At 45.1% G+C, this 16,970-nt stretch overlaps 1 protein-coding gene across 1 annotated transcript in view; it reads right to left on the reverse strand.

Moving 5' to 3' along the window:
• REEP1 (receptor accessory protein 1) overlaps positions 1-2,229 on the reverse strand; it is a 100,635-nt gene extending 98,406 nt beyond the window's left edge. Inside the window, exon 1 of the mRNA XM_077843181.1 lies at positions 2,136-2,229. Within this exon, the coding sequence (XP_077699307.1) occupies positions 2,136-2,167 (32 nt within the window). The 5' untranslated portion in view covers positions 2,168-2,229. The remainder of the gene's footprint in view (positions 1-2,135) is intronic.
• Between the last annotated feature and the right edge of the window lie 14,741 nt (positions 2,230-16,970).

Genomic DNA, 16,970 nt, shown 5'->3' on the forward strand with positions numbered 1-16,970 from the left:
TAAGAGGTATGTGGAAATTTGGGCTGAATCAATAAATTCATTAAATTATAAATATATGTGCATATATGCATTGGAAAAAACATCTTGAAGAACATACTTTTCAAAATTACCGTTAGCTATCTCTGTGCGGTAATAATGTGGATGATTTTCAATCTATTTACCTATACTTCCTGAATTTCCTATAATGAGGTTATTATTTATGTGAAACTGGTACTGCTTATTAAATTGGTTTTAATAACTGACAACTGACACTTCCATGTTGGGTTTCTATAGAGACAGTGATCAGGGATAGGTGGAGTTGACCATGGAAATAACAACCCCGAATCCCACAAATTCTCCCTTGGGGCAGAGGGTCCTGGATGACATGGCAGTTCTCATGGTCATTTCAGTACTCTGAAGCTTCACTTCTGGGGAGTGTGGTTTTAGAAAGTAACAGCAACACCAAGACCCCTTCCAAATATATACGTCTTTTCTCTACCTCTCCCTCAGCTACCTTGTGTAGTAGAGGAGGGGGAATGCTAATAAAATTAAAGATGGTCACATGGACCCCAGACTGGAAGCCTTCACTCTCCGGTGGGCCAGCCCCAGCCCAGTAGGACCTAAAGAAAATGAGCTCTCCAGCCAGGCCCATGAAAGTCTCTGGCCACACCCTGCCCTTCCCTGCCTCCCCCCCGCCCCCCCCCCCAACAAGCCACTGCCAAATAGGAAGATCACACATTAGTTCAGGAGAAAAAATACCACCCTGAAGGCAAGACAGGCCTTGGTAAGGCACGAGGTGGGGCAAGGCGTTCCAGTCGCTTCCCTGTATTATTCATGTCAGCTCTGCCCTCAGAAATCTTCTAAATATTTAACATGCCACCTCGAGGTACAGCACCAAGCTCCAGCAGTCCGCAACAGCTGTGGAGAGGCCTGCATGGAATGGATGACTGGGGGGGGGGGGGGGGGGGTCCAAGAGGCACATCCACTCTGGCCTTCTGGCTTTGGGAAGAAAGCCCAGAATGGTGGCCGGGATAGAACGCTGAGAATGACTTCAGAAGGCTGCTTCTGGCTGCTTCTTTGGAAATCAGTAGAGAAGGGTAGGAGATGGGAGATGTTTCACGACGTTGGGAGTGATAGCGCACAATCAACCGGAGTCCCGAAGCCCCTCTTTCCCAGACAAAGAAAAAGCCCGAGCTGCACCTCCCACCTTCCCCTCCAGGCCAATTTCAGCCCCAGCTCCCCTGAGCAGGTGGCAAACGTGTCCTGACTCAGGCAAACACGGTCAGGGAAGGAGAGGAACTACAACAGCCTCGCGCATCTCCAAAGAGAAATGAATCCACGAGGGAAGGAGCTCTTCAAATGTCTACTCAGCTCTGGGGCTTGACAGAGCAAGGTGCCCCCCCACCCCCCCCACCCCCATGACTTCACGCAGGCCTCACCCCAGATGACTGTGCGCTCTCCGACAAGGCCTGGGAGGTGTCATCGCCACCCCCACCCCACCCCACCCCCCGGTGGCCGGCTGTCACTTCGAAATTTCCCGTGAATTCCTGGAGATGCCCACCCCGATCTCTCTCTCAAGCCCCCGCCAAAGGAATCCGACACGGGGGCCGCGAGGTGTCCCCCCGCGGTGCAGACCCGTCCCGCTGTGTCCTAGCCGCCTGCAGCCGCTGTCAGTCCGAGACACCTAAAATGAGGGGTATATTCTTTCGAGGCCACTAGGAGCCCCGCCTTCGGCTCTCGCCCTCCCCGCGCTGACCCCTGCGGGCGGCGCCCCAGGCTCGGCCCGGCTCGCCCGCTCGCACCTGACAAAGCGTGGCCGTGGCGGCGGCGCGAGGGCGCGAGACCCCCGCCTGCGGGGCTCCCATAGGAGGCGCGTGGCTGCGCGGCGCGGCGCGCCCATTCGGGGCCCTTGCAAGCCGCCCCCACCCCGGGGAACAAAGCGGCCCGCGAGCGCCCGGCCCCCGCCGCCCCGCCCGGGCCCCGCACGCAGCCGCCGGCAGGCGTCCTCGGCCGCTACTGTACCTGCTAAATTTAGCGGCCGCCGGGTATTAATAGCCGGAGCGAGCCCGGCCGGGCGCTGCCGGGGCGCGCGCAGCCCGGGGCGAGGGGCGGAGAGGGAGGGAGGGGAGGGAAGGGGCGCGGGGAAGGGCACTTACACCACCAGCCTGGAGATGATCCATGACACCATGGCGGGCGCGCGGGCGGGCGCGGCCGGGGCAGCGCGGCGCGGCTCGGCTGCGGGCGGCGCGGGCGGCTGCGGCGCTCCGGGCACGTCCGTCCGCGCACGGCCGCCGCCGCCAGCAGACTGAGCGCGCCCGCCGCCCTGCCCGGCGCTCGCGCGTCAGCGCAGCCGCGGCACGTTCCGGCGGCGGCGGCGGCGGCGGCGGCGGCGGCGGCGGCCCCAGCCCCCCGGGGCTCGGCGGGCCCGCGGCGATTGGGCGGCGAGGCGGTCGGGCTCCAGCGGGACCCGCCCCGGCCGCGTCGCCCCAGCCCGAGGCCGCCTTCGGGCGGTGCCTCCGCGCGCGCTGGTGCACCCGCTGCTCCGTGGAGCCCTGAGGCGGAGACCCGGGGGCCGCCCCACCCTCGGTGCCGCGGTGGGGAAACCGAGGCCCGGCCCTGGCCCGCGGAGATGTGTTCGTCTCCCCCACCTGCTCGGGTTGGGGTGCAGTCATCCCTCACTTGGACCCCGTGGCCCGCCCCCTAAGGGACTCACCTGTATCCAGACCTGACCCCTCCAATCTGTCGCCCGCAGGGCATTATCTACCTAAGAAACAAATCTGGGCCACGCGCCCCTCCTAGTTAAAAGACTAAAGGGTTTCTGCAGGATCCGGTCCCTGCCTGCCTGCCTGCCTGCCTGCAAACTCATTGCCACCACCCTTCCCCAATTAGCCGTCTTGCTCTTTCCAACTCAGGCATTTTGGATTTACATGTGAGCCGTTCCGTCTCTCCGGGTCATACACTCCATGCCTCACCTCCTTCTTCAAGGCTCAGATAAAAGCTTATCTCCTGAGGAAGGCCTTTCCGAGGGGGCTGCTCCAGCATTTCTGTGTGGAATTGGTTCAGGGGTACAATCCGGCCAGGAGGAACCTAAAAGCTCCTAGGGCATAACACCACTGCCCTGCTGAGCCAGTTTGGTGCCTTAAGCAAAAGGGAAAATGTGTATACTATACACACATCCTAACATATATTTTTTAATTGCATTAAGTATTTTTTTTTTGCATTAAGTATTTTTTATCTTGATAACTGCATTTGATGGTACCCCCTTAAATTTTGCCCCTGTGACAAATGCCTCACCTTCCTCACCCTGATTCTGGCCTTTATTATGTAAGTTCCGATACATTATTCCCTTGTGCTAAGAAAACCTTTGTCCACTGTTGGTCTGTTCTGCCTCGGCTCCCTCACCCCCCTCCATGGTACTCTCCCAGAGCACTATTCCCCCTTACTGACGCTCATGTCGTGTGTAATTCAATGTCAGATGTGAGAGGCACCGGAGAGGAGCTAGCTTGAAGCTTTCTTTAAAGGAGCCCTGCCCAACATGGCTTGCTTCCTTGCAGAGGCAAGGAGACCTCAGGCCTTGACAGGAGGCTGGAAATGTACTAGCAATGTGTGTGTGTGTGTGAGAGAGAGAGAGAGAGAGAGAGAGAGAGAGGCAGGAACAGATACAGGAAGAAGAAAGACCTTGCCCACAATAAGGGGACAGAGGTGAGACATCTATGACAACGGGTCTCCAAAGGACCATAAAATACTTGTAATTTAGCTTAGTTTAGTTATTGTTGTTTAGTGCTGTCTTGACCCAGTTTTGAGGCCCTGGCTAAAAGCTGGTCAGTTCCCCTTCTTGGGCAGCCAATTAAGCCCACATCCCCCCCAACCACCTCCTTATCAGGCTCTCACACTTTAGACTTAATCGCTCCAGGGTCAGGTACCAGACAACCCTAGACAGCAACTTGCCCTAGAGCCCACTGAAATTATTCAAATAAGCCAATGCTAAACCTGCTTGTTCTTCCTTGCTCTTTCCTTCCTGCAGAAGCCACTGTTCCTCTCTCTCTCCCTCTGCCTTGTAACCTACTCCCGTGTTGGCCCTGTGAGGCCCTAAAGGCATGCTGTGTTCTGTTCAGGTAACTGTGAGTGTAACAAAACTTAAAACTTTCTAGTTTCTCTCTTGATCTGTGTCTAGCTTTGTGATGCCTTACCCAAGGTAACACCGTTAAAATAATACCCCACAAGAAAAAGCTTGGAGAATACCTACTAGGTAGATCAGAACAGTACTAAGCAATCTCTTCCTGAGACCCACCTCCTTCCATCCATGCCCTTCTGCCCCCTATCGCCACTCCCTGGAGAGGTCAGAATATACTATTAGCAATCTTGGGGAGTGGAATACTATGGCTCAAAGATGTCCTTTTGATGGAAAAACAGAAGAATCTTTCTGCATATTGTTTCTCCCCTGGAGCATGTCCTCTGTTCCTATAAATGGAATTCTCCTATGAATGGAATTTTACTATTACCCAGAACTGGACAGTTTAATTCATGAAATGAGACCATTCACGGTGTTAAAATATCTGGAGATCCCTCTATTGTCTGAAGAACACCAGAAAAGTAATGGGACAAACCTGAGATTTCAGTCAAGGTTTGGGAAAAAATGTTCCACGCAGCAAATTTCAACAGGCAGAGAAGGGAAAAGATTAGAGAAAGAAGAAAGTTGCATTTTTACTTCGTTCTATCTCAGGGCAACTGTTAACACGTACTATATCTCTCCACCTTAGACTCCCTCCAGTTTGTCCTTGCCCCGGAAAACACGAGGCCAGGGAATGGACACAGCCTTCTCAACGTTGGAACTCTTACAGCCTTATCAGTCGTTTCACTTTATGTACTTTTTCACATGAACAGCTGCTATAATGGATGCTTATTCTCTGTCTTTGCCCCACACCCTTGCCCTTTCTTCTGAGAAGACCTCTCCTTTTTGTATTGAAAAATGATTTTTCCCATGCTCCAGTCTTAAAAAGCATCATTTTCTCACATGTCCTTACTACTATGATTGGCTCATGGGTGATCACTGAATGTAAGCTGGTCCAAAGTTCTCCCTCAGGATTTTTTAAAAAGATTTTATTTATTTATTCATGAGAGACACACAGAGAGAGGCAGAGACACAGGCAGAGGGAGAAGCAGGCTCTCTGCGGGGAGCCTGATGCAGGACTGGATCCCAGGACCCTGGGATCACTACCTGAGCCAAAGGCAGATGCTCAACCACTGAGCCACCCAGACGTCACTTCCCCAGGATTTTTAAAGTTGAAAATAGATCACACACGGGTGAAATTTCAGGAGGCCAGGTGAAGAACCACCAGAAAACAGTGTGCCAAACAATTCCTGGAGCTCACACAGAGCTGGGAATATTTTATCTTCATACAAGCCAAAATGGAGAGACCTCTTAATACATGAAGCACTGGCTAGAGCTCTCAAAAGGGAACTTGGTATTGGGAGAAAATTAGCTCTAGACTAAAAACTGATCTGGATCTTCCCTAACACAGCTTAAAAGCAAAAGCAAAAATATCAAATTTATCCAAGTAACTTAACTGTTCCCCAGAAAAACAGAGTTCAACACTAGAGAAAAATAGAAAAATCCAATACTCAGTACAGTAAAATGTATAATGCCCAACATACAAACAAAATTATCAGGCTTGAAAAAGAACATGACTGGGGCACTTAGGTGGCTCAGTTGGTTAAGCGTCTGCCTTGGGCTCAGGTCATGATCTCAGGGTCCTGGGATCCAGCCCCACATCAGGCTCCTGGCTCATCCCCCACCCATTGCTTGTGCTCTCTCTCACTCTCTCAGATAAACAAATAAAATCTTAAAAAAAAAAAAAAAGAAAAAGAAAAAACATGACTAATTAGCAGGGAAAAAAAAGATCATTAGAACAGACCAAGAAATGACAAAAATGATGGAATTGGCCAAGATCTTCAAATATATATAATATTGAAGAGACATTCACCAAAGAAAATATACAAATGACAGAAAAAGGAAAAACAAAGACATGAAAATATGCTTAAGATCATTAGGGAAATACAACTTGAAACCACAATGAGATACCACTACCCATCTACAACAATGACTAAAATTAAATACTGTCCATACCCACTTCTGATGAGGATGTGGAAAAACTAGAACTCTCATACACTGACAGTGAGAATGTCAAATGGTTTTTCCAGAATGATTTGGTAGTTTCTCTTAAAGTTAAACATGTACTTTATATATGACTCAGAGATTCCACTTTTTATTCAGCCAAGAGTACTGCATACATGTGCCCATATAAAGACTTGTTCATTGTAGCTTTATTTATAATTCACATTCATACTTAATTTTGCATGTATAGTTTTAAGGACCCAAATTCTTTAAGTTTTAGGCTTGAATATGCCCCTGAATGTTTTATTGTATTTAATTTGCATTCCCTAGTGTGGACAGTGAGATTGAATTTTATCTATTAGTCAGCTATTTATGTTTCTTCTTTTGAGAATTGCCTTTTCTTATTCCTGGCCATTTTTCTATTGGAGTGCTTTTGCCATTTTCTTACTCATTTGTAAAAGTTATTTGTATAAGGATACCAACCTCTTGTCTGTCATATATGCTAGAATTTTCCCACTCTACCAGTTGCCTTTTAAATCTATTATATCTCTGATAAATGTAATTTTTAACATATGTATTCATTTTTATTTTATGCTAATACAACAATTAATCTTTATCGCTAATGCAGAAACTATATCTTTGTTCTATTTTGTCTTTTTTTATTTGGGGCAAGTGTTCCAGTCAAATCAAATTATTTTTAATCCTGTTATCAGTGGTGTTAACTATTATTCCTAGGGTATCTATTAGTTTGTTTTCAACTGCAAATAGAACACCCAACCAAACAATAGGAGTTCATTTTTCTCACATAACAAGAAGTACAGCAGAGATTAGGGATTTAACAGCTCATTGACATGAGAGCCTTAGGTCAGCTTCTCTGCAATACACTTGGCTTTCTCTCATGGCTAGGAGAGGGCTACAAGCAGCATCAAGTAATATGCCCTCATGCAAACATGCCCAAAGGCAGGAAAGAAAGTATAGAGGTTTCTCACATCTTTAATAAGGAGGAAATATTTCATAGAAGGAACCCTGCCGACCCTGAATTCCCCTTATATTTCAGAGGCCAGAACAGGGCCAACTGGTCACTCCATCCAGTCCCTGGCAAAAGGGGAATGAATGTACTCTGCTTTGACTCATTCATGATCTTTTTCTCCAGAGTTTGGCCATCTTCCTTGAGTACCTTGCTCTCCGATATTAAACAAAATTGGAGTTAGGATAGTTAGAAAAAATGGTGAACTGGCATTTGGGTGGGCAACCAACAATGTCTCATCTACACGATTAATAAGATTACTATATTAGTTTGCTTGAACTGCCATAACAAATTACCACAGACTAGATGGCCTAAAACAACAAAGTTTTACTCTCTCACAGTTATGGAACCTGAAAGTCCAAAACCAGGGTATTTGCAAGGCCATATACCTTCTTTACAGGGCACAATCCTCCCTTACCTCTTCCTAGCTTCTGATGGTTGCTGGCAGTCTCTGCTATTTCTTGGCTTGTCACTGTATCATTCCAATTTCTTCTTCTATCTTTATGTGATCATCTTCCCTTTATGACTGTCTTCATATGGCCTTCTTACAAGGAAACCAGTTATTGAATTTAAGGCCCACTCTGATCTAGTATGATCTCATTTTAACTTAACTAATTATATCTGCAAAGACCTTATTTTCAAATCAGGTCACATTCTTAGGAACTGAAGGTTAGAACTTCAAAAACATCTTTTGGGGAACATAGTTCAAACCCCAACAATCACTATCTCTGTACTTATATCCAAATCTCTGACACAATGCTAAGAGAACTGTAGGATACACCTCAGCACACACTGCCAGTGGCCTCAGCTTTAACAGTCAGGTACCTTAACCCACATTATGGCAGTCTTAATAATTTATGTTCTAAAAACTCTCCCTGCTTCCCCAAAGAAGCTCTGTTATTGCCAGTCTTCTCACCTCCAGCCTCTCCTGGAGCCCACTCTAGAGCATTTGAATCACCCATGTGTTACATAGCTTAGCTCCTGTCAACTTCCTCACCCAATGGCAATTCTGAAATTTTCTTGAGATAACAACCCCACTCTTATCTGTCAATTCACACCTCCAAGTTCAAAAAACCTACTACATTAAAGTAAATTCTTTAAGAGCTACTGGCACCTTTAGACAGAAGAAATGAAGGAAGGAGGTTAGGAGGGAAAGGAAGAAGGGAAAATTAAATGGCTTGGGTGAGCATGAAGAAGAAGAAGAAGAAGAAGAAGAAGAAGAAGAAGAAGAAGAAGAAGAAGAAAAAGAAGGGAAGGAAGGAAGGAAGAAAGAGATGAAAGGAAAGAAAGAAAGAAAGAAAGAAAGAAAGAAAGAAAGAAAGAAAGAAAGAAAGAAAGGGAAATGGAAGAAAGATGTATAAAAAGGGAGTGATGCCAAAGGAGATGTCAATGGTTTCCAACAATGGGATTCTTAGATATACCTAAAAAGACCCACATCAAAGCACTGACCACAGGGGCAATCGCAGGAGTGTGGTGGGAAAGGAAAGGCGAAACAAACTTAATCCTGAGCCCTAGTCTGGCTGAGACATCCCTGAAATCCACCTGGCCTACTTGACCCACATCTCATCTTCCCAGTATCCTGACTGAGTATATAAAGAGCTCAGTCTTGAATGTGCCTCAGTTACCCTCAGAGTCAATACTAGCCTTTGTCATCATGTTCTAACAGGGAAAATATGGACCCACTTGGGTCCAGGAGACTGTAGCAAGTTCAGCACTATCTAGCATATGGACCCTCCTTGATACTGAGCTCAGAGAATGAGGCAGCCACAACAACAAAATAGTTGCTTACAGGTCACCCTTGTGAATGTGTGCAACACATTCACAAGGCACTTCAGACAATTTGGAGTCTCTTTCTAGTGGATTAGAAAGTGGGAATATCTCAAAGCAGCCAATAGATGGAGCTGTCTCTATCACACCAAAAACAACTGTGGGACTTTTTCTCCACTCTATTAATGGATTTCTGCTGAAATGACTGAGTAGAACAGAGGCCTATGTAAGATGCAGACCATAGGGTCACTAACTACATTCACATTCCATTTACACTTTTCTGAGGTTGTATCTAGGAGCCCTGGACACGAAGAAGATGACTGTAGTATGAATTGAGAAATGGTCAACATTTCTTTAGTGCTCAGCCTGATATTATAAGTCAAGATCAGCGGTCTGTGCCTAAGGACACCCACAGATTTTAGTCATATAATAATGAAGCACACAGCACATAGGTGGCTATCTGACTCATGGGGAAATAGTCAAATATGGGAGAGTAGGGTCCAAGAGGTCAACTCTGGGCTGTTGAGCCCTCCTCTCTGGTTATAGCTGATTGGTCCAGAGGTGGATACTTGACTGAAGACAGGCCAATCAGAACATTTCCTTGAGATTTTTCAAGCTGGAATAAGGGAAATGTAATAATCCTGCTCTGACAAATGATGCATCAGGAACTACTCTCCTCATTTTTCTCTTTGCATGGAAGAAAACCATCAGAATTAGGAGGAATTTAACCTGACATATAGAAACAAGAGTAAGGAAGAAATGTCTGCATCATTTAAAACCTTGGTTCTAGAGCTTTGAGTCCAGATTTATCCCTGCCCTTCATATGTTATGTAAGCATCCTTACCACAAATCTCATTTTGGGCACAGGGTGGGCTTCTGGCACTTGCAGGCAAGTCTTGAGAAATAAATGTATTATCCCGACTCTAAGGCCTTGGGTCCCAGGCCAGTCCACCTTCTCAGGGATCTCCATGAAGAATGGCCCAGAAGTCACTGCTAACTCTAATCATACCTGTGTCATGGCTATTGAATGTCTCAATTATTCAAATCCCCTGGTTACAGGCCAGGCCAGCATAAGTGGGTGACCCAGAAAAGTGGGTCAATCCCATGCACCAACCTACTGAAGGTAGATGGACAAGTCAGGACAAAGTGTCTGAAGGCAAACAGTTAGTTAAAACTCAGAGGGGCAAAACCCAATACCAAGCCCAAAGAGCTGCATTGGAGCCCAAGAATGGGAGGCAGAGCTGGGAGCCTGGGAAGCCAATTTATGGAAATAGATCAACCAAGACTAAAGGTAGGTCTCTGGCCTTTCTTTAAGCAATGTTGGGCACCAACAGCTCCTTTACCTGCTAGGTGAAAGAGTGTGTCTATTGGTTAAAGGTTCAGGTTGAGAGGCCATGAGAACAAGAAAGGTCAGGGAATCAGATATTACTTCAGTACTTTACCAGTTTGGGGTGAGTTTCTTGGCTCTTATGATCTTCATTTTTTTTTTCATCTATAAAATGGGGATAATGATATATAACTTATGTTGTTATGAAAATTAAATGCAGTAACTTCCATGAGGTGGTTTCAAAAACTACTTACAAATGATTTGGCATGTCTATCATCAAGAAGTGAGGTCTGTATCCCATCCTGTTGGATTTGAGTGATGATGTGAATGATTTGACCAATATTTTACAGAGGAAATGATACCATATGACTTCCAAGTCCAGGTCATAAAAGTCCATGTGTTTTTTGCTTTACTACTACTCATTCTTGGGGCACAGAGGTACTGGCCTCATAAAAGAAGTGTGACTACCGTGAAGTCACCATGCTGTGAGGAAGCCCAAGTCACATGAAGAGGCCATATGTAGGTGCTCCAATTGGCAGTCCTTCAAGTCATCCCAGCCCAGTCACCAGAGATGTGGGTGAAGAAGCCTCCAGATGATTCTAGCCCCTAGTTATTAGATCACCTCAGCAATTTGAGTCTTCCCAGCTGAGTTTCTGTATGTAATGGAGCAGAGGTAAGCCATCCTGTGCCCTGTCTAAATTCCTGACTCACAGAATATATAAGTGTAATAAAATAATGGTTGTTTTTTGCCACTAAGTTTTGGGATAGTTTGTTATACAGCAATAGACAGCTAACCGGAATGCTATGTAAAGTTCCAGACAGAGTAACAGAGTTGGGATTTGAACTTATCTCTCTGATTTCTTCAGACCATGGACTTTCTACTTCACTAGTAGATCTTGAGAACAAGCACCTGGCAGTGATAGCATTTTCATTAAGAAAAATCAGGAAGATGTAGTGAATTTTCCATAAAGCTAATGTATCCTATTTAAAAGACCATCTTTTATTCAGAGATCAACCTTTCTAGAAACCTTTGGGGGTGATTAATATGTCCTTTCTTTTATAACATAATGGTGATAGTGATTAGTGATTGTTGTTTTATTAATGTCTTTCTTGGCAAAGTAAAAAGCTACTAAACTTATGTCACTCCTTTCAGTTTGGGTTTTTGGGTTTTTTTAAGCCTCGCTGGTATTTGAAATTCAAAAGTCCAGGAGCCAATGCTCTGTCCTATTCCTTGAGTATCATAGAATCAGAGGTAGATATGCTGGAAACTTGTCGAATTTTGTTTTGTTTTTCTTTTTTTTAAGATTTTATTTATTTATTTGAGAGAGAGAGACAGACAGACTTATGGGAAGGGACAGAGGGAGAGGGACAGGCAGACTCCCAACTGAGTGCAGAGCTCAATGCAGGGCTTCATTCCAGGACCCTGAGATCATGACCTGAACTAAAGGCAGATGCTTGACCGACTGAGTCACCCAGGTGCTACAGGTTTTATCTTTTTTTGGCTGTTCCCTATTCCCTTATAGGAATAGCACATGTGTTCATTTATAATTTATACTCCACATGTTTCCAGAAAGCATTCAAAGCAGTAGGATAATCTTTCCTCTGTCATACCCCAGATCTCTGTAACTGTTACTGAGTCAGACAGGGCCCTTCCCCAGGCACCAACAGGATTCAAACAGCAGAGGGGGGTGGATGGAGGATATACTATACTATACTGTACTATACTATACTATACTATCTGTTGAAGGCAGAGCTGCCATGTTGCCCTTTGGCAGGGCTCAGCAGGGAAAGGCAAGAGATTGAGACCAGAGGCTCTTGACCCTTATTCTGGCCCAACCCCCACATGTGGGCTGGTAGGGGCAGTTTCTTCTGTTTCCTGTTGTGTGGCTCTTCAGACATATACCTTTAGGCTATAAAGCTTTATCTTAGGCAACACTTCTTTTCTTCAGGTGACTGGCTGCTGTTTCCAGGCCTTCTTATGAAGGACCACCCATGGTAGAGACCAAGAACTTCTTGGGTAGGTTAGTGCAGCAGAAAAGATTAAGAGTCTGACCTTAAGAGTGCCTGCTTTTAATTCTGGCTCTGCCGCTTACTAGGTATGTCGTGACCCTGGGAAAACTATTTTACCTTTCTGTGCCTCTGTCTCCCCATATGTAAAATGGGGATAATCATAATCATAATAATAATAGCACATATTTCATAAGGTTGTTGTGATAAGTAGGTTAATGAAGTACTTAAAACAATGCCTCGGTGCCTTATAACCATAATTGGATATTCCCACCAATGAGAATGGCTAAAATTTTTTAAAAGATTTTATTTATTTATTCATGAGAGACACACATACACACAGAGAGAGAGAGAGAGAGGCAGAGACACAGGCAGAGGGAGAAGCAGGCTCCATGCAGGGAGTCCGACTTGGGACTTGATCCCGGGTCTCCAAGATCACACCCTGGGCTGAAGGTGGCGCTAAACCGCTGAGCCACCCGGGCTGCTGGAGAATGGCTAGATTTTAACAGACTGATCATATCAAGGCAAACAAGCATGAGGAACAACTGGTACTCTTATACATCATTGATGGGAATGCAGAATGATATAACACTTTGGAAAACAGGCTGGTAATTTCTCATAAAATGAAATATATACACAACATGCATAAGTATGAAAAATACACATCTTTACAAAAAAGAAATATATACTTACTGTGTGGCCCAACAATGCTACTAAGAGAGATAAAAATATATGATCACAGAAGACTTGTACACAAATGCTTGTATCAGCATTATTTGTAACAGCTAAAAAAGTAAACAACTCAAATGGTCATCAACAGGTGAATGGGTAAACAAAATGTGGTGGATTCATGCAGTGGAATACTATTTAGTACTAAGAAGGGCCAAACTATTGATACATGCTACTACATGCATGAATCTCAAAAAAAATAAAAACAAAAAAAAACTCTAAGCTAAAAAACATATCTGGAATTTGGAAGGGAAAACACAAATGTGGGCGGAAGAATGAACTACCATTTAATATGTGCAAGAAGTTGTCTGTCTCTAGAGCTCTATTCTAGAATGGAAACCACACAAAGGCAGGGCTCCTGGTTGGTTTTTCTCTGCAATGGAACCTAAGCACCCATCAATTAGTATGAACTCTATTAACATGTATTGAATAAACAAACCTTTGGGACATATTGTTTCATTGTTTCTTTGACTTGATAAAAGACCAAGATAGACTTTTACATTTCCTAAAGGTGTATCAAGTGTGCACACACTATTCTTGGGAAAGATGCAGGCACTACTGTCATATGGATCGAGGCTTTTAGGATCCATATGCTGGCTAGGAATGTGAAATAGTGTGCCTTTATACCCTGTAACTGTGGGAAGTATCTACCCTTCTCTCCATCTCTCTATACATCTTTTATTTTAAGGCATGGGTGTGGGTAAATGATATTTGACTGTGAATGAATGTAAGACACTCTCCTTGAGAAGTTGCCTCTTGCTGTGGTGATGATGGTGGAGTCTAGTTTTGGTTTTGTGAGGGAAAGAATGTTCCTTCCAGGATCTGAGGGATGGGTGGGACAAGAGAAAGGGCCTGATTTAATGAGACTATTTAATGTGGGACACTAGACACAGCTGGACTGCTTTGGGACCAAGGTAAAGATTGTGTGGTACTAAGAGGGAAGAAAGGGCATCCTTGACCTCTTCAGACAGAGCCCAAATCTGCTTTGGCATATGGATGAATGAGCAGGGAGCCAGGGAGGCAGCATTTTTGGTAGGATGCTCATGGTCTCCAGGGTCACCATTAGCAGTGGCCATGGTGATACTCCCTCAGGTGTTTGGAACAGGAAATAAAGGAAATGGCAAGTGCTGTATGGAAATCTTGAATTCTGGTCCTTTTCATAAAAGAAGAACAGAGCCTAAGGAATTCACTAGCATCACTGAGAATGGCCCCATATCCTGAAGACTGAGTCAGCAGGACTAAGTTGTATGCCTGAATGATGTGATTCCAGTGGCGCTCAACTACTGAGCATGATACAGCCCCTATTGCCTCCTTCCACTAGGACACCTAGAGCAGCCTCCTACCCTTTTATGGATCCAGATGTACATCAAGAGAGGTTAGATTTTGCCACAGTATCTAACAACTCAAAACTCTCCATGGCTAGTCACACAAATTTACTTCTCACTGGTCACTATATGACAATTACAGGTTGGCTGGGGGCTCTGCTCCATGTGTCTTTCTCTGGGAGTGAGGCTGACAAAACAGCCACCACTGGAATATTGCTCAGGAAAGAGTACTCTAAAGAATCTCACACTGGTGACCATTGAGCTCATATCTCCTTGAACAGACCAACTCATATACTTCTACCTTACCACGGAGGAGCTAAGAAGTACAATCCTATCATATGGTCCAAGCAAGAAGCCAGAAATAATAATCACCACCATATCAGGACTCTCCACCTACCATAACCTATTTCATTTCCCCCTCCCTGATAATGTCCAGGCTTCTCCTATTCTCCTCTTATCTATTAAAAGGCAAAACTGACCTGCCTTGTGTCCATTCTCTCAGGATCCTCTGCTCTACTCTCCATAGTGACATTTGACTAAATTGATCCACTAATTCAGGTTGTGTTAGTAAGTGCTAGTATTTCACAGATTAGGTTGCTGTGGGCTGAATTGTGTTCCCCCCAAATTAATATGTTGAAGTACAAACCCTCAATGTGATGGTATTTGGAGATGGGATCTCTAGGAGATAGTTAGTTACATGAGGTCATCATATGGAATTAATACGAAGAGACACCAGAGACCATGCTCCCTCTTTCTTTCCAGATTGTGAGGGCACAATGACAAGGTGGCCAGTGCAAACCAAGAAGAGAGCCCTCACCAGGAACCAAATGGGCTGGCACCTCAATCTTGGACTTCCCAGCCTCCAGAACTGTGAGAAATAAGTTCTTGTTGTTTAAGCACCCCGTTTATGGTACTTTTATTATAGCAGTCCAAGCTTCAGGGTCTCTAGGGTAGAAACCCTAAACTTTAAGAAGGGCTATTTGGAGACAAAAACTTCAACTCAGCCATGGAGGGAAGCTCTTTGGGGATAACCTCAGGGTCTATGGGTCCTCTGAGGCCTCAGAACTCATCCCAAACAAGCTCAGCTACTAATGCATGCATGGAAAGTTATACGCCAGAGAAGCAATAAGGATTAAGCAGTGGAGGTTGTCCTGGGAATCAGCATTTTTAGATTTCTGCCTCCACAATAGAGCTGCTGACCTGGGAACAAATCACAACCTGCCTGAGCTTCAAGTTTTTATTACCCACCTGTAAAGTAGGGAAAATTGCCTTTGCCCTGCTTTCCTGTGAGGTAATTGGGAGGCTCAAATGAGATGTTTTGAAAAGTCCTGAATAGAACCTCATTATTCCCCTATGATGTTTATTCATTCTGGGAATAGAAAAGAAAACTGGATCACAGATGGACATAAACAGGATCACAGGTGGACATGCAAGGGGCCAATTATTCCCATCAAAGGTTTTCTGACCACTGGGGACCCCTGGAGGCTAAGGGATATTCACCAACAGTCGACTATAGGCATAGCAAGCCTGTAGTGCCAGTTCTCTGGGACTGGAACACTGATGCCCACACCCTCAGCCTAGGCCCCTCACAACTCACCCCAGCTCAGACAGCCCTGCAAAAGGACTTTATTTGCCTTCATTTTAAAAAATTTATTCATGAGAGAGAGAGAGAAAGAAAGAGAGAGAGAGACAGGAGGAGGGAGAAGCAGGCTCCATGCCGGGATCCTGACGCGGGACTTGATTCCAGGACTCCAGGATCGTGCCCTGGGCCAAAGGCAGGCGCCAAACCACTGAGCCACCCAGGGATCCCCTGCCTTCATAATTTATCACCTTTTAGTATACTACACAGTTGATTCTCATTATTTGCAGATCCCGTATTTGCAAATTCGCCTACTTGCTAAAAATTTATAGCTCCCCAATCAACACATGCAGCATTGATTTGGTGGTTACAAGTCATTTGTGGACATGCACAGAGTTCTGAAAAATTGAGTCACCCAGAGCACACATCACCAACTGAGGTCAAACAAAGCAATGCTTTGCCTTTGTTTTTGTCCTCCTTCTATAGACAAGTGTCCCTTCTGTGATCTACTTAGTGCTGTTTTATTTACTGAGTTTTTGTGATTTGTGTTGGTGATTTCATTGTTTAAAATGGCCCCAAGAGTAGTGCTAAAGTGTTTCCTGGTGTTCCTAAATGCAAGAGGCTGTGATGAGCTTTGCAGAGAAGATGTATGTTGGATAAGCTTCATTAGGGCATAAATTCTAATGTTGTTGGCTGTGCATTCAAGGTCAACAAATCAGTAATATATATTAAAAAGGATGTCTTTCAACAGAAACACACATAAAACAAGATATATATTGATTGGTGGATGAAAGTGTTGTGACAGGACTCCCAAGAACCTAGCCCATATTTCCCCTAGAAGCAGCTGTTCAGTATTTGCTAACTCAGTGTTTGTGGTGACTTTATAGAACTACCACAAATAAAGAAAACAGATTATACTTTGTTAACTTATTTGCTGTCTCCCCTACTAACTGTAAACCCATGAGGACAGAGATTTTTGTCTTCTTCTATTCAATCTGCTATGCGCCTAGCTGCGCCCCTGGTACTTGTACCAAGCACAGAGCAGGTACTCGGTGAATACTTGTGGAATGAGTAAGTGGGAAGGAAGAAGTGGGACTCAAATCTACAGCACATCC

This window comes from Canis aureus, chromosome 12 (genome assembly GCF_053574225.1).
Source record: "Canis aureus isolate CA01 chromosome 12, VMU_Caureus_v.1.0, whole genome shotgun sequence".
Lineage (NCBI taxonomy): Eukaryota > Metazoa > Chordata > Mammalia > Carnivora > Canidae > Canis > Canis aureus.